Genomic DNA, 20,343 nt, shown 5'->3' on the forward strand with positions numbered 1-20,343 from the left:
AGAGACAGGAGGGGAGCTGAATAGGCTCGTGCCTGGGCCCTTGACCTCTGACAATGCCACTTGCTGAGAATTTCCAGCTTGGAAGAGTGAGAATAATAATATTATAATAATAGCTATTCAGTATTAACCACTTGCCATGTGCCAGGCACCATGCCAGAAGTTTACCACGTGATATTTTCTGATCATTACAAACAGCCTAGCAAGGAAATGTGTTTGCATTTATAGGTGAGACACAGACGCCCAGCAAGGTTAAGCTATGGAGCTGGTAAGCAGTAGGATCAGAATTCAGACCTAGGTCTCTCATTCTCTTTTCAGAGAGACTAGAGGCTGGAGACTGAAGCGCTGGGCTGGCTTATGTGAAGGGTGCGTGAGGAGAGGGGCACTGGGTGGATCCCGAGATGGCAGAGATGGGTGATGCAGACTTGGGCTGTTGGAAAGAGGGATTTTCTTCTCTGGGAGAAGCAGCAATTCTTTTTTTTTTTTTTTTTTTTTTTCTTTTTGCTGTACGCGGGCCTCTCACTGTTGTGGCCTCTCCCGTTGCGGAGCACAGGCTCCGGACGCGCAGGCCCAGCGGCCATGGCTCACGGGCCCAGCCGCTCCGCGGCATATGGGATCCTCCCAGACCGGGGCACGAACCCGTATCCCCTGCATCGGCAGGCGGACTCTCAACCACTGCGCCACCAGGGAGGCCTGAGAAGCAGCAATTCTTGATTATAGTTCTGGTTACAAAATTTACACATGCCTGTTACACAAATCCAAACAGGGCAGAAACCCATAAAGTGGAAAGTGTCCCCCCGCTGTATCCTCAGTGGCCGGCACACAGTAGGGCTGCAATAAATAGCTGTTGAACGACTGAGGGAAAGTCAAGGCTCACGCAGTCTTATCATGCTGGGATAATACTCTCAACACTTTTATGTCTTTTCCTCCAGATTTCTCCTGTGGTTGGATATTGGCATTTGAAAAAAAAAAAAAAAGAAAAAAAAGGGGAGAACACTGTGCATATTGTATTACAACTTTCTTTTTTTTCACATAAAAATACTGTGTATCTTGGATATCTGAGAAAGAGCGATTTTCTATGTATGCAGGGAATCCTTTTATTTGCAACAAAGTCTTGCAGAAATAGACACAATCAACTGAGCTTGCAAAGATCAATGTAAAAAGTCCTTTCTTTCCCTTATCAAAAGAAGCTGAGAAACCAGGCAGGAGGAGAGGGGAGCTGACTTTTAAGGTCCTCCTTAGATGTTTCCTGTCTTCCAGTGGGACCACACAGTAATCCTTCACCAATTAGATTTTTTTTTTTAGGTCGCAGCTTTTTTATTTTTTAATTGAGATATAGTCAATGTAAAATATTGTATGTTTCAGGTGTACAACATAGTGATTCACAATTTTTAAAGGTTATATTCCATTTATAGTTATTATAAAATATTGGCTATGGGCTTCCCTGGTGGCGCAGTGGTTGAGAGTCTGCCTGCTAATGCAGGGGACACGGGTTCGGGCCCTGGTCTGGGAGGATCCCAAATGCCGCGGAGCGACTAGGCCTGTGAGCCACAACTACTGAGCCTGCGCGTCTGGAGCCTGTGTTCCGCAATGAGAGAGGCCGCGATAGTGAGTGGCCCCCGCTTGCCACAACTAGAGAAAGCCCTCGCACAGAAACGAAGACCCAAGACAGCCAAAAAAATAAATAAATGAACAAATGTGGGGTTTAAAAAAAAAAGAAAAAAAATTAGGAAAAAGTGAAATTAAAAAAAATATATTGGCTATATTCCCTGTGCTGTAAAATATATCATTGTAGCTTATTTATTTTATACATAGTAGTTTGTACCTCTTTTTTTTAAAATTGGAGTATAGCTGCTTTACGATGTTGTGTTAGTTTCAACTGTACAGCAACGTGAATCAGCTCTATGTATTCATATAGCCCCTCTTTTTTGAATTTCCTTCCCATTCTGGTCACAAAAGGATGGAACGCTTCATGAATTTCCGTGTCATCCTTGCACAGGGGCCATGTTAATCTTCTCTGTATTGTTCCGATTTTAGTATATGTGCTGCTGAAGTGAGCACGGTAGTTTGTTCCTCTTATTTCCCTACCTCTAACTTGTCCCTCCCCCTTTCCCGCTCCCCACTGGTAACCACTAGTTTGTTTTCTATATCTATGAGTCTATTTCTTTTTTTCTTATATTCACTAGTTTTATTTTTTAGATTCCACATAAAAGTCATATCATACAGTATTTGTCTTTCTCTGTCTGACTTATTTCACTAAGCATAGTACCCTCCAAGTCCATCCATGTTGCTGCAAATGGCAAAATTGCATTCTTTTTTATGGCTGAGTACTATTCCACTGCATATATATATATATATATATATATATATATATATATATATATATCACATCTATTTTTTTGGGGGGCCACACCATGCAGCTTCTGGGATCTTAGTTCCCCAACCAGGGACTGAACCTGGGCCGTAGCAGTGAAAGCGTCAACTCCTATCCACTGGACCGCCAGGGAATTCCCTACTGCATCTTCCTTATCCACTCATCTGTGGATGGGCACTTAGGTTGCTTTCATGTCTTGGCTATCGTAAATAATGCTGCTATGAACATTGGGGTGCATGTATCTTTCTGAATTAGTGTTTTCCATTTTAGAGGAATAAATACCCAGGAGTGGAATTGCTGGATCATGTGGTAGTTCTATTTTTAGTGTTTTGAGAAACCTTCAAACTGTTTTCCGTAGTGGCCACACCAATTTACATTTCCACCAACAGTGTACAAGGGTTCCCTTTTCTCCATAGCCTCGCCAACAGTTGTTATTTGTGTTCTTTTTGGTGACGGCCATTCTGACAGGTGTTAGGTGATATCTTAACCAATCAGATCTTTAGTAGTGACCCCAATCTCCTGGGCTGCTCATGACATGATCCAACAATAGTTACTCAACCTGGATTTCCCTGAGGGATTTATTCCAGGATTTTACAGACCTAGCTCATTACGTGCGTTTTATCCCTTAGGACAATATTTTAAAAGGCAGGTAGTATGGTGGTTCAGAGCAGGGGCTTTGAGGTCAGAGGGACCTGGATGGAGTCCCAGCTTTACCACTCGGCAGCTAGGAAATGCAGCCCATTGTCAAGAGCCGAGGAAGAAGGCCTGGGAAGAGAACTGAGTGCTCACGGCTAAGAAAATCTGACTAGCTGTCAAATAGAGATGCGGCAGGGGTCACAGGTAAAGGCACCTCGGCGTGAGTAAATCACGCTGCCCTACCTGTGTGCATACCCATCTGCTTGCCATCCACATTTAGTTCACATTCAATCAACAAGTATTCAAGGCTGATGCGAATGGCAGCTACCGTTTCCTAAGGCTTATGTGTGACCCCATGATTTGGGTACCACGTCGTTTAATCCTCACAACTACCTGGTGAGATCTTAACCCCATTTTATAACCAAGTAAACAGAGGCACACAGAAGTCGAGATCTGCTCACACAATGAGTAAGCGCACACTTGAGAGTCACACCTTAGTAGCTGGTCTCCAAAGCCTGAACTCAGACTTATTCGCTCTAATGCAAATGGGGCTTTGCTGGGGCGAGGCCCGCGGCGCGCATCAGACACCCTTCACTCCAGGGAATGAAACTCTCAGGTTTGTCTCTGTTCAAGTTAACGACAGAACCTGTCCTCTAGGACCTGGGCATGTACCTGGTACCCCTCTGGATCTTCGGAGGGCATGTGGGGTCACAGAAAAAGCACAAGTGCCAGGATCACAACGACCTCAGTTTGAGTCCTGACCCTACCATGTACCAGCTGTGTGACTTTGAGCAAGTTCCTTAATGTTATTGATACTCAGTTTCCTTACTTGCAAAATAAAGACGACAATAGTACCTGGCTCATTGGGCTGTTGGAAGATGAAAGTACTCAGTACATGTAAAACAACTAACACAGTGACAAGTACCGAGGAGGAGTTAAACAAACCATGGTTCCTACCCTCCTCTTAGGAACTGTGAACACACAAGGCTCTTAGGACTGCTTGTGTATGGTGATGAGTGACTCGGTGATCCCGTGCTGGCCTCAGTAATGGGAAGTACCTTGAATCACTTATCATGGTGGACTAACACATAAAAAGTTTTTGAGCCAGCTTCTTTTTTTTTTTTTGCGGTACGTGGGCCTCTCCCTGTTGTGGCCTCTCCTGTTGCGGAGCACAGGCTCCGGACGCGCAGGCTCAGCGGCCATGGCTCACGGGCCCAGCCGCTCCGCGGCATGTGGGATCTTCCCGGACCGGGGCACGAACCCGTGTCCCCTGCATGAGCAGGCGGACTCTCAACCACTGCGCCACCAGGGAAGCCCCTGATGGCTTAATTTTGCAACCCATGTTTCTTTACGGGAATGTATGACTAGATTTAGAGGCAGAGGCTTCAGTGACTCCTAAAGCCTGGGGAGGGGACAGTGCACACATTGCTTGGCCCCGCTGTTACTAGGATAGAGATCATGGTCTTTCCTTGTTTTAGTTCTGATTTTGAAGAACAGCTAGAACCGTGGGCCACATCTCTCTTGGTTTCACGCACACTCAGACTCTGCCATGATTACAACGACAGTAATACGGGGGTTGGGGAGGGGCTGGGTTGCCGGGAGCAATGCAGCGCCCCCGTTCTCTACGCTATCGGTGAGGGGCAGGCACTTACAGAAAAGTTCATCTGGATTTTGCCTCTCTTTTTTTTCTTAAACCCCACATTTGTTTATTTATTTATTTTTTTGGCTGTCTTGGGTCTTCGTTTCTGTGAGAGGGCTTTCTCTAGTTGCGGCAAGCAGGGGCCAATCTTCATCGCGGTGCGCGGGCCTCTCACTATCGCGGCCTCTCGTTGCGGAGCACAGGCTCCAGACACGCAGGCTCAGTAGTTGTGGCTCACGGGCCTAGCTGCTCCGCGGCATGTGGGATCCTCCCAGACCAGGGCTCGAACCCGTGTCCCCTGCATTAGCAGGCAGACTCCCAACCACTGTGCCACCAGGGAAGCCTTGCCTTTCTTTTTAAACACGTTTAAAAGAAATTCACACCACCTTCTGGATTACCTTAGACATATCCTGGCTGGGGTTGCTTAATCACCAGAGTGAAAATCACTCCTCTATTCTCATTCATTATTGTAAGAATGTCAAATTTGCGCAGCCTCTCTGGAGAGCGCTTTGGCAAGAAGGATCAACGATAAATGTTGGAGTTTCCCAGGTGTGGCCCTGGGCTCTCCCTTCTCATTCAATACTTTCTTCCTAGTGATACCATTCACACGTATGGCTTTAATCACCATCCATCCATCCACCCGTCCATCCATCCCATCTGACTAAGCACCCGCTATGTGGCACATGTTCTTCTGGGTTCCGGGGCCACATCACTGATACGGTTGGATATCCAGGGTGACAGCTGCGTCCTTGGCACCTCACTTTGGATGTCTACAGGCACCTCACACTCATCTTTCCTCTCAAACCTGGTCCTCCTGTGGCATTCTTTACTCTGGATTTTAGTGAAGGAACCACATCTGTACTTTTAACACAAGCCAGAAACCTGGAGACCTGTAGCCCCCTTTCTCTCCATCACTTCCCTTCTAGCCATATCTAACTCCATCACTGAGGCCTGTTGATTCATCTCTTAAATGCCCCTGGAATCTTCTCTCTTGCTCCGTCCCCTCCATTGCCACAGTGAGGGCCACCATCATGTCTTGTGAGAGCCTCCTAACTGCTCTCCCGGGGTTCTGTGCTGGCCACCTTCCTGTACATTTTCCACTCGTGGCCAAGATGACTGTCTCCAAATGCAAGCCTGTTCCATCAGTTCCTTACTTAAAACCTTTCGTGGGCTTCTCTCTGCTCTCAGGTTAAAGCAGAGCTTCTTACCAGGGCTCTGCAAGACCCCGGCCACACCATGATACAGCCCCTGTGGACCTCCTTCACCAGTCCCTGCCCTCCGCCTCCATTTCTTTTAGTCCCGTGAGTTTTCCATGCTTCCTGCGATCCCACCACGCTGCTCCCTCCACCCAGAATGCCCTCCCCTCCCCTCTTTGGCAAATAACTCCTATGCACCCTGCAGGTGCCCTGCCATCCCTGACCAGGTCAGAGCCCTGCACTTCTCCTTCAAAGCAACTGTCATGATTAAAGTTTTACATGTGAGTGATTTTTCAGTTAATGCCCCACCCCTATTCCTCCCTGAGACCCTAAGATCTACAAGCGCAGGGAGAGTGCCTGTTAGTTCCCCAATATTTTATAATGAAAGATTTCAAATGTACAGTGAAGAGGGAGGAATTTTACAGCCAACATCCATATACCCCATAACCTGAATTCTACCTGTTTCTGACCCCATTATATTTCCAACCTGCACTGTGCCTGGTATCTAGGAGGCCTGCGATAAATCTTTGTTGAATGAAAGTGGTTCATATCCTTCCACATCTAGGATGATAAAGATAAGATGAACAGGTATGTGTGAATAATATTTATGTCAGCCTCATCTATTAAGTGTGAAAAACTGGAAGCAACTTAAATGCCCATTATAGAGGACTGGCTAAATAAATTACGGTACACCCTTCAGAATGAGGTTCCTTGCCATCAGTGACAGCGATGATGTAGATCTGTGTGTATTGACATGGAAGGGTGCTCCAGATGTACTGTTAGGAATGAAACTAAAGGAAATTGGGTATAATATGACATTATTCTTTTGTAAAGTTAAAAAATCAATACACGTGGATAGGTAGTGCCTATTTTATGCCAGGTACTATTTTAAGTACTTTACATGTATCAATGCATTTTAATCCTCACAAAAATCCTAAGGGGTGAGTATTCCCTATTATCCCCATTTTACAGGTAAAGAAACAGGCACAGAGAGGGGAAGTAACTTGCCTAGAATCACACAGCTCTTTCCATGGGAAAATGCCCTGGAAGTTCCACACAAAATATGATCGTAGTGACGATACCAAACGCTAGCGAGGATGTGAAGCAACAGGAACTCTCATTCATTGTTGGCGGGAACGCAAAACAGCCACTTTGGAAAAGAGTTTTGTGGTTTTCTTAAAAACTAAACGTACTCTACGGACTTCCCTGGTGGCGTAGTGGTTAAGAATCCGCCTGCCAATGCAAGAGACACAGGTTCAAGCCCTGGTCTGGGAAGATCCCACATGCCACGGAGCAACTAAGCCTGTGTGCCACAACTACTGAGCCTGTGCTCTAGAGCCCGTGAGCCACAACTACTGAGACCGTGTGCCACAACTACTGAAGCCTGCGCACCTAGAGCCCACGCAACGCAACAAGAGAAGCCACTGCAATGAGAAGCCCGTGCACCACAAGGAAGAGTAGCCCCCGCTTGCGGCAACTAGAGAAAGCCCGTGCGCAGCAATGAAGACCCAATGCAGCCAAAAATAAATAAAATAAAATAAATTAATTAAAAAAAAAACTTAAATGTACTCTAACCACACGATTCAGCAACCGCGCCCTTGGTATTTACTCAAAGAAGTTGAAAACATGTCCACACAAAACCCTGCATGTGGACGTTTATGGCAGCTTTATTCATAACTGCCAAAACTTGGAAGCCACCAGGATGTCCTTCAGTAGGTGAATGGATAATGGAATATTATTGGGCACTTAAAAAGAAAAAAAGAGCTATCAAGCCATGAAAAGACTTGGAGGAAACGAAAATGCATATTACTAAATAAAAAAAACTAATCTGAAAAGTTGTATGATTCCAACTACATGATATCCTGGAAAAGGCAAAAACTATGGCGACGGTAAAAAGATCTGTGGTTGCCAGGGGCTGCGGGGGGGCTGGGAGGGAGCACAGAGGATTTTCAGGGCAGTGAAACTATTCTTTTTTTTGGGGGGGATAGGTTCTTTTATTTGGAATAAAAATGTCCAGTTTTGAAAAGAAAAGACGTTATCTTAAAAACTTAAGTCCTCAAACCACAGGTTTCCCCATGACGAGTTGAATTCCTGAACACTGCAGAGGGATTACTGGAGATGTTGATTACTTAAGGCACTAATAGGAAGGCACTGAAGAACAGCAGGGCCAGGCTTCAATCAGACAAACATGCGCTGCCATGGAGGAATTGCATAGGCTGGCTCTGAAGTTGGCTTCTCCTTTGCTTCTTTTTATTTTGTTAAACTTGTAGCTTTACTTTCCTCAGTTTCTAGAATATCAGTTTCTAGATATTTGGGTTTATGGGTTATCATCATTTTGCTTTATTACCACGTCCCTGATCTGTAACTTCACCCACCCCACTTCCCCTCTATGGACTCCACAGGTGGCTTTTAATGAATTCTGCGTACTTTCTGTTACTGTGTAGTTACAGAGTGACCTGAGAAGTGAAACTCATAAATCGAGTTGACCTAATACCAGGGCTTTGTGCACAGAATCCACCAATCTGCTCAGAGATGGCCTGATCTGAACCACATCCCCCGCCGTGCTCCCTGGCTTCTGCTTAGGGCAGTAGATTTGGGATCAAAAGCACCTTCAGGACTGGACCATCTTCCCGGTGGAGCACTGTGATTTACAGGGCCTCTGGGTCCTCCCCGGGGTGGGCCTCATTATTGGTGGACCTGCTGGTCTCAGGACTTAATGAAGCTCAGGTTGTTGATGTCTCATCGCAGAAAGAATTCAGTGAGAGACAAAGTGGTAGGTAAGACGTGGACTTATTTAGAGAGAAACACACTCCACAGACAGAGCGTGGGCCATCTCAGAAGGCGAGAAAGGCCAGGGCAGGGAAACGATTCTGTATGATATTATAATGGTGGATACATGTCATCACACATTTGTCCAAGTCCAAACCCATAGGATGTACAACACCAAGAGTGACCCCTACACAGCACTGTAAATCAACTACACTCCAATAAAATTAAAATGAAAAAGAGTGAACCCTAATATAAACCATGGACTTTGGGTGATTAGGACGTGTCAATGTAGGTTCATCAGTCCTGACAACTGTACCTCTCTGGTGCTGATGCTGATAAATGGGGGAGGCTGTGTATGAGTGGGGACAGGGGGTACCTGGGAAATCTCTGTATCATCCTCTCAATTTTGCCATGAACATAAAACTGCTCTAAAAAACGTCTCTACTCTATATATGTATATATATGGTTACTTCTGAGAGAGAAGATTTAGCATAATTTCGATTTTTCCTTTTGCCACTGTCACGTCTCATTTTTCTCCAGTAATCACGTCTCACTTGTGTACTTTTTTCCAGGAACACTGCTTCTCAAGTGGTGAAGCAAAGTGAAGTCTGGAGAAGGGAACACTTGGCCACATACCTAAGAAGCCTCCCTCAATAGATGTCCCATCGTGATCAGATTCAACGCAATATTTCAGTCATGTAACTATGTGAGAAAAGAGTTTCAATCACCTTTGTCGGAGCTGGAGAACTGGATCCCCACCTCGTGGAGGAGATGCTCCGTTTCCTCCAGCCAGGACAGTGACAGGCGCAAGATGTCCAGTGCCACCTTCTGGAGCCCTGAGACAGGTGGGCTCACCTGCAGGTGCTGTAGGTGGTCGACCTCCTTCTTCAGCTCATTGCTAGAGCAAGACATTGTCATGCACGCCTGGAAAGAGATGAGGTCGTGAGGAGCCCGGGCACCATCGCCAGAAATACCACCTGACGGTTGTGACCCACACAGAGCAGTGTTCTTGACGGGCCCGTGAAGCAGGCAGAGCCGTATGTTGGCCGCCCTGTGACGGCCCAGTTTTACTTCCCTTTTTCGGGGGGCGGAAGGAAGGAGGCAGCTTTTATTTCACGTGCACTCTAACTGGGACTCTGGATGGACAAATAGACCCTTTGTTTAGGTATAGGCAATTCCAAAGCCAAATTGCCAAGGACGATTTGGTTGAAAGGAGAAGCAAATTTGGTTACAGAATTCCTGCTGAGATCAACACACAAGCTGGTCATAAAGTGCGGTTTCCTGATTTGAAAGAGTGCTGACAAGCCAACATTTGCCCAGACTCCCCAAATAGTAGCTGCATATTTCCAGAGAAAGCAGAAGCAGCTGCCTGATGTGATAAGCTGGATCCCTGCGTGGGGGCCATGAAGTGGGGGCTCTGCCAGACCCTCTGGTCCAATAAGGGTAAGAGCAGCCTTCCACTGCTGGGACAGAAAAGAAAACTGCAAATAAAGAGCAGAAGGTTTCTTTGGTTTCTCTGGAAATAACACGGGGCTGTTTTTTTTCCCCCGGGGTCTGGGGCCTCCCAAAGGCAGCACTTGGAGTGTGTCGGGCAGCTTCTCCTTGGCCACACCAAGTTCACCTGGGAGGCATTTCTGGAGGTCCTTTGTTTTCTGATCTCAAACAGATTTCTCCAACAAGAGAAAAGGTGGACTAAAAGCAGAGCTGGACAATTTCCTGAACAAGGAGCACAAAAATGAGACACAGGGGACATTTGAGGAATGGAGAAGGGGGCACCTGGCAACTGTCTAAGGATGTCTTCAGCTTCTTGATGTTCTGGGTGATTTCCTCCTCTTTGCAGCTGCTGAGCTGGGTCTCCTTCTGCAGGGTCCGCTTTTGCTGCCAAACGTTGCTATTGTCCTCTGTGACCCTGCTGCTCTTTTCTGGTAACTGGTGAGAAACAGAAAAAAAAAAGATTTAAAATGCAGGGTGGGGCTTCCCTGGTGGCGCGGTGGTTGGGAGTCTGCCTGCCGATGCAGGGGATGCGGGTTCAAGCCCTGGTCTGGGAAGATCCCACATGCCGCGGAGCAACTGGGCCTGTGAGCCACAACTACTGAGCCTGCGCGTCTGGAGCCTGTGCTCCGCAACAAGAGAGGCCGCGATAGTGAGAGGCCCGCGCACCGCGATGAAGGGTGGCCCCTGCTCGCCGCAACTGGAGAAAGCCCTCGCACAGAAACGAAGACCCAACCCAGCAAAAATTAATTAATTAATTAATTAAAATGCAGGGTGGCTCTGCGGGGAGGGGACCTGGAGGGCTTCAGCTTAAGCTCGGAGGAGGGAGGTCCTGGCGTGTTTTGGGGTTGGCTCTGGAGCGTGGATATTGGCTCTGTCACCGGGGCATGTTTCCCAGGATCAGAGATGGTGTTTTAAGAGCCAAAGGCCTGTCATGTGGCCACGAGTGTGTTCTAGATTCTTCTGCATTCTGGGAGGGATTCATCACGCTGAGCCTGATGCTGTGGGCTCCTAAAAAGGAGGTCGTCCGAGAGAAGCCCGTGGTGTGATCTTGTGACCCGCGCGCTGACACCCAGGATTGGAGAGGATAAACGGAAGGATAATAAGGCATCGTTACAGCCAGAGGCCCACCCTCACTGCCATCTGCCACTTCAGGAGGAACGAGCGAGCGAGGACGCACCGTCCATGCTGAGGCCGCCCCTTTCCTCGCGGGGCTAACGGAGGTACACCGTGCGGGTCTGCCGACCAGACACAGTCCTGGGTGGTTTAATTTGATTTTCACAGAAACACTGCAAGGGAGTTTAACTGGCTTTTACTTGAAAAGCCAGGAAATCCCAGAAAATCAAAAGAAATCTTTATGGTGTAGCAACAGTGTGAAAATTATGTGCCACCAACAAAAAACAGGAACATATGCTCCCAGTGTCTGGAGCCCCGGGTCCCTGAAGGAGAAAGTGGGGAAGAGAGACGAGCCTGCTGATTGGAGACGGGTTTGTCCTGGACCGGTTTCACGCGTCCGCAGGTGGCCTTGAGGACCTGACCTCTGAAAAGCTCCAGCTGCAGCACAAAGAAAGGGAAGGGGATGAGGTGAGGGGCGCAGCTGCAGCTGCAAGGCTGGGGGAGGCGCCTCCGTCGCTGGGTCTGGGAGAAATCGGTGAGAAGGCTCTGCACGCCTTTAGTGGTCCTTATGGGTAATTAACACCTTCACCTCTCACCGGAAGGGGCAGTGCCCACACAAGAGAGGGGGACAGCAGGTTTTAATGACTTTTCAGGTGTGCCCGCCTAACCTAGCCGACGCACACGGTCAGCACACACACGTCTCGGGCTCTCGGAAGAGCCACTTGCTGCCAATTATCCAGTGGGAAGTCCAGGGCCGGGAGCGCTCTTCCGTAATTGCTACGTTGGCACCAGGCTGTGAGATAAACATTGAGGCTGTCAGCCCGGGTAACTCGTGTCATCAGCAAGGGCGCCTGGGGAGAGAAGGAGGAGCTGCCTGCTGCCGTTTTGTGCCTTAGACCTTGTGTCCTGAAGACGACGTCTCCTGTACTCCTCTCCAGGTCCCCGGAGCCTGGTGCAGCGCCTGGCACACAGCAGGCACTCAATAAACGTTCATCGAATGCTTAGAACAGAAACACCTGTCAAGTCAGATGTTCAAAGTCCTCTCCTTCAGTTCAGCCAGTTTTTACTGAGTGCCTCCCTGATGCTGGTGTCTTCATATTACGGATGATGAAACAACGCAGTTAAATTAAGTCAGGGCTTCTAGAATGACGAGTTCAAGATGCCCCAGGCTCATGAGACTTGAACGGCAAAGAAGCCCAAGTTTCTCTGGAAATTTCCCAACGTGATGGCCCTTGGCCTGGGTTTTTGGCTCACTGGCAAAATGTGGTCATGAAAGGCTCTAAAACAGAGCCCTGAAGGACCACAAGGGCCACAGAATCAATGAGAACGTGAACAGGTCCTAAGACACAGGAGTCTGCTGCACACCAGGGAGCTCTGGGAAGCCAAGTAGAGGAATTGTGACTCTCCTAAGGACACCTCTGCAGTCATCCTGCCAGAAGCCAGCTGGGTGATTGGAGGGACTCTGGGTCGTCTGCTGGTTTCATGGCCAAGGGAGGGTCCTAGGTCGCCCGAGGAAGAGGTTATGCAGAGGGCCCTGTGGGCAATGGCCCGTGTTATCACCAGAGGCGCCCTACAGGACTGCTTGGTGGGGGGTGGGGGTGGGGAGGGACAGGTCCTGCTGGATGGTGGGCTGAGTCCTGTGGTCACTGGCCTGGGGAAGGGCAGGACCTCAGGCCGGGAGCGGGCTGTGGAGACAAGGGGGTGAAGCAGCAAGGCCCAGGCAGCGCAGAGAAGCCTTGTTCGTCCTTTCTCTCTCGAGTCTAGACCTGGAGGAATCTCAGTGTCTCTGAGGGTCTTCCTGGATGACCCCTGGCCAGAGCCATGACCAGGCGCTCGGCAAGTGGCGCAGATCATGCCCTCAAGGCGGGTGTTCGCCGTGGGTGCAGAGTGCCAGCAAGGTGAGGGGTAGCCCAGGTGCACGGAGGGAAGCCCAGGCTGGCGGGCTCTCTGCCTTGCTAAGGGGTCGGCACCCTGCAGGAGAAAGGACACCGGGGGTGATGGTGTGGAAGTTGGTTGAAGAGGCTTTCAAACCTGCCTGAGGGTCAGCATCATCATTTAACTTGTGGGTGCCTCTGAAGTTCAGCGCGTGGGACAAATTCCGGTCACACTGATGGTTCAGGCTTGGATGCTACCAAACTCAAGGGCTTTGGGAGCTGGGCTGGGTGGGACGGAGGGCTCCTTTAAGGATCGTGGTTCTTAACCTTTTTTGGTGGTTTACAAATCCTTCTGAGCATCCAATGAGTGACGAGGTGGACTCACTCTCCCAGAAAAAGAAAAGCACAAACACATACACGCAAAACGTTCTTGGTCCCCCTGGAGCCGTGGCTGCCAGGAGAGGATGCCTTGTGGAGGGGCCCAAGATGGGCTGCCCTCGGTGGGCTGTGTTCTGGAGGGCCAGTGCCCCATCTTGGGTTCTCGTTTGCTCTCCCTTAGCCTTTGGTGAAGGCTCGTTTGCATGTTCTGGCCCTCATGTCTGTGCCACGTGTCAGAGGAAGGGCCACTGGGCCATCTTGGGTCAGAGGCCTGGGAAATGGCCCTCTCCCCACCCTGCCCACCTCCACCTGGCATAAGCTGTGGTATTCTGGGTTTTACTTTATTAAGAAAAGTGGCAGGACTTCCCTGGCGCTCCAGTGGTTAAGACTCCATGCAGCCACTGCAGGGGGCATGGGTTCCATCCCTGGTCGGGGAACTAAAATCCTGCAAGCCACGCGGTTCGGCCAAACAAAACAAACAAACAAACAAACAGAAATGTGGCAATTCCCTGGGGACACTGACTGTAGCATCTCTTTGGGGGCCCAGAGGAAGAAAGATCGCTCTAAATGTCAGGACAAAAAATGTGAAGGAGAAAGTGCTAGAAACACCACCGGGGTCAAGAGCTCAAACCCTTCCCAAGAGGGAACCGCACAGCTGGTTCACTGGGGTGGGCCTTGAGCTGGGACTGGCTGCTTGGTCAGGGTCTCAGGCAACAGCAAACACTGGAGTGGGCAGCTTCCCAGAAGGAAAAGCCTCTTTAGTGAAATCCACGGGGACGCGGAAGCTGCACAAAGCCCTGCCCCTGAGATAAGCGGGTGAACTAAGGCAGGCCGTCTTCCTCCTCATTCATCCCTGCCGGCCGCTTGGGTGCGGGATTCCGTGGAGAGCACGGGCCCGTGAAGGGGCTCTGCAGCACACCTACCTGACCTACTGCCCTTTCCAAATTGGCTTTAATGAGGTTTTCTCTGTTCCTCATTTCTTTCAGCTGAAGCAATTTCCTTCTGCAATCCTCCCGAAGCTTCTCTTCCACCTGAAAGGATGATGAAAGTGTGGGCTTGCTGCTAATGTGATCATCATGCCCTCTGGGGAAACTCTTCTGGGTGGGCTAATGGCAGTGGGGGAGTCCCTGAGGGGTAGGGACAGCTGCAGCCCAGCAGCAGGGGTCACAGGCATGCACAGGGTGGAGGCAAACTCACAGGGAGTTGCCCCCTACGGGAAAGGGCCGAGCTCTGCACCCGGGGCTCAACTATGTTCTACCGCACACTCCCATCCCAGCTCGGTCCCTAACAAGCCGTACGACACTCGGAAAGTTACTTCACTGCTCCGTGACTCAGTGTCCTCATCTGTCAAATGGGAATGATGATACTAGTATCACTGCATAGAGTCATTGTGGGGATTCAATGTTTGGAATAGTGCTTAAGGGCTCTGTGAGAGTGTTAAGTACCGTTGTAACCTATGAAAGGTGGACGGGAATGTCCGCCGTACAGTCTCGTTCTAATAACTCGTGATGGGTACTTGGAAATGTTATGATTGGGTTTATTATCATAACTGTTTGTCGTTACCACTTTGAGCACACTCACTGGTGGTAACCTCTCTGGAGGCTTGCCAAAGCAATGTCTATTAAGAATTGCAGCCTGCAAAGGAAGGCGTTTAAAGTGGAGAAGCTTGCCTACTTTTCCCCCCTTGCTTGGGTAACAGTCAACGCACGGTAAGCTTGGGAGTGCTCCACGCTACCCTTGGCTGGCCAGTGTAGGCCTCGCAGCTGCTCAATTCTTGGATGCACCTGCTGAGCCCTGGGCCCTGGCACTAACAGGAAATGAGGCAAACACTCGTAAATAAATGGAAAGTTTTTGTGCTGAAACAAATTCACAGGCTGTGTTTTTAGGGATCTGAAGAGGGGGATCACAGGGATGTTATAAAAGACCCAGAAAAGCCCTTAAGAGCTTTCTTCTGAGTAGTGTGGCCCAGTGGAAGAGCCTCTACCCAGCTCCGTTACCTTGGAAAAGTCATCTAAGCTCTCTGGGCCTTAGTTTTCTCCCAGGTCTAAACATGCTCTGACTTCTATTTCAGCAGCCTGTTTCATATGCTGCAAAAGCCAAGTCCAGCCTTGGACTCTGCCCCTGTTTGTGTTCTGCATGAACAGCCCCCGTTCCTGTCCCCAAGCCTCAGAGTCACCTTCAGCGGCCGCCCTGCTCCCTCTCTCACACTTGGGGGTCTCACGCCTGTCCTCCAACCCCTCTCAAATGCAAGCTGGACTGTGACAACTGGCCTCCTCGCCTCAAGTTTAGTTTCTTCCAGTGCAATCTTAACGGTACTGTGAGAGTTACCCTGCTATAAGGCAGCTCTGTCCACCAGAACTTTCTGCAACGGTACAGGTACTCTGAGCGAGGCTGTGTTGTCTAATACGGCAGCCACCAGCCACATCTGGGGATCGAGCACTCGAAATGGGGCTGGTGTGGCGGAGGAACTGAATTAAAATTTTATTTAATTTTCATTAATTTCAGTGTAAACAGTAGCATGTGGCTGTTTGCTATGCCAGGGTAACTGAAGTCAGACAAACCTGAAGTCAGACAAAACCGACTGTGCCATTGGGCTAGTTACTTTACTAGTAACTAGTAGCCTTGACTTTCTCATCTGTAAAATGGAGAGGATGATTTCTAGATCACAGCGCTGTTGTAAAGATTAAGAGGTGAAAAGTTCAGGGTAACGCCTAGTACGTGAGAAATTGTAACTCTCATTTTCACCCTAATTACTGTCCACGAATGTCATTGCATCAGTCACTTGTTCAGGAGGCTTAGTAGCTCCCCACTGCCTGTGTGGTACAGAGCCCAAGCGCCTGAACTAAGGCAAAACACCAAGCCAGAGATTCAAGAAGCCCCTACGAACTCTGTACGAGGTAAATAAAACTGGATCCACACCTAGATAAACCATAATAAAACTGCTGGAAATCAAGGAAAAAGACAATCTTAAAAGCAACCGGAGAAAAAGACAGATTATGCAAAGGTACAACAGTTAGGCTTACAGATGACTTCTAAATAGAAATAATAGGAGCCACAAGACAATAGTGACATATCTAATGCTGTATCTAATGTGCTGAAAGAAAAGAGTTGCCATTGTAGAATTCAATACGCAGTCAAATGTGTTTTAAGAATGAAGGTTAAATATACATCTCCAGACAGACACACAGGCACATTTGAGAATTTGTCATCAGCAGAGCCACAATGAGGGAAAACATTAAAGGGTATTCTTCAGACACAAGAAAAATGAACCCAGGTGGGTGATCAGAGATGCAGAAAAGACAAGCAACAGTAAGGGTAATGTGTGGATATGATACTGACTATAGAAAAACACTAATAATGTCTTGTGGGGTTTTAACTATCAAGAGGAGTTTAGAAAATGACACTAATGGCTTATAAATCTGGAGGGGGTAAGTGAAGTTAAGGTGTTTGAAACTCATTGCACTGTCAAGGAGAAGGGCATCATTATCAACTACTATTGCCTATTGGTAAGTTAAGAATGCAGGGCTTCCCTGGTGGCGCAGCGGTTGAGAGTCTGCCTGCCGATGCAGGGGACATGGGTTCGTGTCCTGGTCCAGGAGGATCCCACATGCCGCAGAGCGGCTGGGCCTGTGAGCCATGGCCACTGAGCCTGTGCGTCCAGAGCCTGTGCTCCACAACGGAAGAGGCCATAACAGTGAGAGGCCCGCGTACCGAAAAAAAAAAAAAAGAATGCACTTTATAGTCTTCAGGATGACTACTAAGATAATAGTAGAAGAGTGAAAAACTTAATTAATGTGTGATTTTGGTGAGTCAAGGATGAATGCTATTGTCTTACTATGACTAAAAGAATAGTAAAAAAGTGAAATATTTCCAAGCTAATAGAGGGGGAAAGTGGAATAAGAGAAAACCATCCACTCAGAAGGAGGCAAGAAAGGAGAGAAAAAGGAACATACCACAGATGGTACATCTGGTATTGAGCAAGAAGGTAGATTTAAACCCCAGTACACGAGTAATTACATAATATAAATGGACTAAAAGTCAAAGATGGTCAAACTGTATTTTGTAAAAATGATACGCTATTTGAAGGCATATGTCTAAAACTTAAGACAAAAATTGACAGAGAACATATGAAAAAGATAAGGTATGAAAACTCTAACCAACAGAAAGCCAGTGGTGAAGCTAAATGACAAAGGAGACGTTAAGGGAGAAACACTACTAGAGATGAAAAGGGACATTTCATGATGATCTAAAGTTTTGCTCTACAGGAAGTATTAGGATCCTAAATTTATATGCACCTAGTAACACAGCCTCAAAATATATAAAGCAAACATCGTTCATATTAAAAGAAGAAACACACAAATGACAAACATGTTGAGATTTTTAAAAACATTCTCAATGATGGAACAAAAAGACAAAAAAAATCAATATGAGAATTTAAGTTGGAACAACATCATTGGCAAACTTGATTTAATGGATCAATTCTTTCTTAGATAATTTCACAATTAAGATCTGAAGGCAGTCTAGGGTAGTGGGTACACACAGGAGCTTTGGAGTCAGGCAGACCTGGATTCAAGTTCTGCCACAACTACTTTATGCAAGTGAACTTGGATAACTTCCTTCACCTCTGTGAGCCTCAGTTTTCCCAACTGTAAAGTGGGGATAATACCAGTATAGACCGCATGGGGTCATTGTGAGGATGAACAGAGATGATGCAGGTGGAGTGCTGGCCCCAGAGTGGTTCCCAGGCCGACCTGTCCCTGCCATACCTTGCTCTTTTCCCGCAGCGTCATAGAGATCAGGCTCTGCTCGGTACTGCTCCTTTTCAGCTCCACCCTGAGCTTCCTCATTTCTTTTTCCATGTCATGGATTTGCTGAAAGAGTTCCAACAACAGGGAAGTCAACTTCACAACTCATTTCATCCGGTTCATTAAGGCAGAAACCTAGTCTGGGATTCGCTTCATTCCTTCCCTTGGGGGACAATTCCACATCTTTGAGGCAAAGTAGACTTTCTTTCAACGGATGCAATGAAAGGGCTGGGTGAGGGAAAATTTGATTTTCTTTTGAAGATCAGCATGGATCCTGGATTAAACAGTACAAGATACCTATCCACTCATTAGAATCTCTTTCCTTGGGGTATATTTTTGAGTTCAATCTAAATAAGGGCTGTTTGGAAGACACAATGGGCACAGTTTGGAAGAAAAGAACAATGACACTTTTCTTTTTTCTCATTTGAGGCAGAGAAGTGTGCTCCTGCCAGAGAGAAGAACACACGTCTCCTCCCCCTGTCCCAGGCACCGGGCTTCCCAACGGATGGAAAACGTATGCCTGGTGATGTGCACGAGGGTTCGGGCCGGTACAGGGGGTGAACATTTACATTGAGTGGTCATCTTTTCATTGTATTCATTTTTATGTTCACCTTCCATACAAGGCCAGTGATACATTTGCTTTTTATTTTGTTTTTATGAATTGTTGTAAAATTGAATGTATTTAAGTAAAAATACTTCAAGAAGAGTTGTGTTAATAACAGTGCTCAGGGCTGTGATAAAACTTGTGACAGTGGATCATGAAAGTCTGGGCATCACAAGTCCAGGGGTAGGGACCACGGTGAATTTCTAGCAGCATATGGTGGCCACCTCCCGTCCCTTTCCCCAGGGGAAACCTGATGAGGGGCCTTGAGCCAACTGCCCAGAAAATCTGGGGAGAGTGTGTTTTCCATGGTCTTTTCACCCATCTCTTTGAGGCTAGCAAATCAAAGCATTAACAGACAAACACCCAGAAAGCCCCAGAGCTTGTGCTAGCTAATGGGCCAAGGAACCCCTCCAAAACCCTGAAGGGCCCAATCTAGGCTTTCAGTGGACACCTAGGGGTCAGGAGGTTCAACGCACGGTTTTGCAGAGTTTTAACTCTTTCTCTTGGGCTTCCCACTTCTCCTTCTGGGCATCTTCCTTCTGTAACTCTTCTTTCAGCACTGAGCACTGTGGAGAAAAAGGACAAGGCCACGGGGGCTTGGCTGGGGGTCCCAAGTAATTGTGTTCACGCCCAGGAGTGTTTCCTGCTGTATAACGCAATCACACCTCTGAATTCTGAGAGGCGAGACCATTTGTGTGATGGGAGCACGGGATCCTGCAGTCGTTCCCAGTTCACCCCTCTCATGAGTTCTGAGGAATAGAGCGTCTAAATTCCTCTTCAAAAGCCAGCAAACTTCACTGCAGGGGAAATCCAGCTTTGTAGAGTCTGGGGACTTAGGGTGCAGGAATTGGGATGTTTTCACGCTGTGAACGGTGAGGGTGGAGGGGGCAGAGCCAGTGAGCTCCGGTCCATCTTAGGGCTTTTGTGCAGGTTGCATCTCAAAGAAACAACTGCCCCGACTGGTGTGGAGGGGTAAACAGAGCTGTCTTGCCTGAGGGCGGCTTGGCAACAGGCATTAAGGGCGTAAGCATGGATGTGCCTTCTTTTGACCCAGCAATTCCCACTTTAGGAATGTACCTTAAGGACAATGACTGGAGAAATAAGTAAATCTGTAGTTTCAAGGATGCTCTTCACAGAATTGTCAGTAACAGTGGAAGAAAAAAAAAAAAGAGGAAACAACCCAAGTGTTGTTTAGAACAGCAGACCACTTTATAACACTGGGTACATCCAGGAGAAAGTATGTAGCTTTTAAGACGAATGATAAGAGCGTTGATTTATTAGAATGGAAAAATAATAAGTATTTAAAAATTTAAAAAATGTGCATAGTATAAATTCACTATAAAATGATTGATTGATTGATTTCTAGGCAATATATAGAAACAAGACTGGAAGAACATACATGAAAATATTAACACTGATTTCTCAAGGTAGCATTTCCTCTCCTCTCTTTTTATTTTTTCTTCT

At 47.6% G+C, this 20,343-nt stretch overlaps 2 protein-coding genes across 2 annotated transcripts in view; both read right to left on the reverse strand.

The window, feature by feature from the left end:
- The window catches only part of LOC309808850 (forkhead-associated domain-containing protein 1-like), a gene marked incomplete at both ends in the record, with an annotated part of 409,265 nt that overhangs the window by 14,815 nt on the left and 374,107 nt on the right, over positions 1-20,343 (reverse strand). The window lies entirely within an intron of this gene.
- LOC309808031 (forkhead-associated domain-containing protein 1-like) overlaps positions 1-20,343 on the reverse strand; it is a gene marked incomplete at both ends in the record, with an annotated part of 92,104 nt that overhangs the window by 6,622 nt on the left and 65,139 nt on the right. The window contains 7 exons of the mRNA XM_082628043.1: positions 3,680-3,696; positions 9,340-9,535; positions 10,388-10,540; positions 11,573-11,656; positions 14,394-14,501; positions 18,237-18,341; positions 19,356-19,445. Coding sequence (XP_082484169.1) covers positions 3,680-3,696; positions 9,340-9,535; positions 10,388-10,540; positions 11,573-11,656; positions 14,394-14,501; positions 18,237-18,341; positions 19,356-19,445 — 753 coding nt within the window. The remainder of the gene's footprint in view (positions 1-3,679; positions 3,697-9,339; positions 9,536-10,387; positions 10,541-11,572; positions 11,657-14,393; positions 14,502-18,236; positions 18,342-19,355; positions 19,446-20,343) is intronic.

Source organism: Mesoplodon mirus, assembly GCF_964341445.2.
Source record: "Mesoplodon mirus genome assembly, chromosome: 7".
NCBI lineage: Eukaryota > Metazoa > Chordata > Mammalia > Artiodactyla > Ziphiidae > Mesoplodon > Mesoplodon mirus.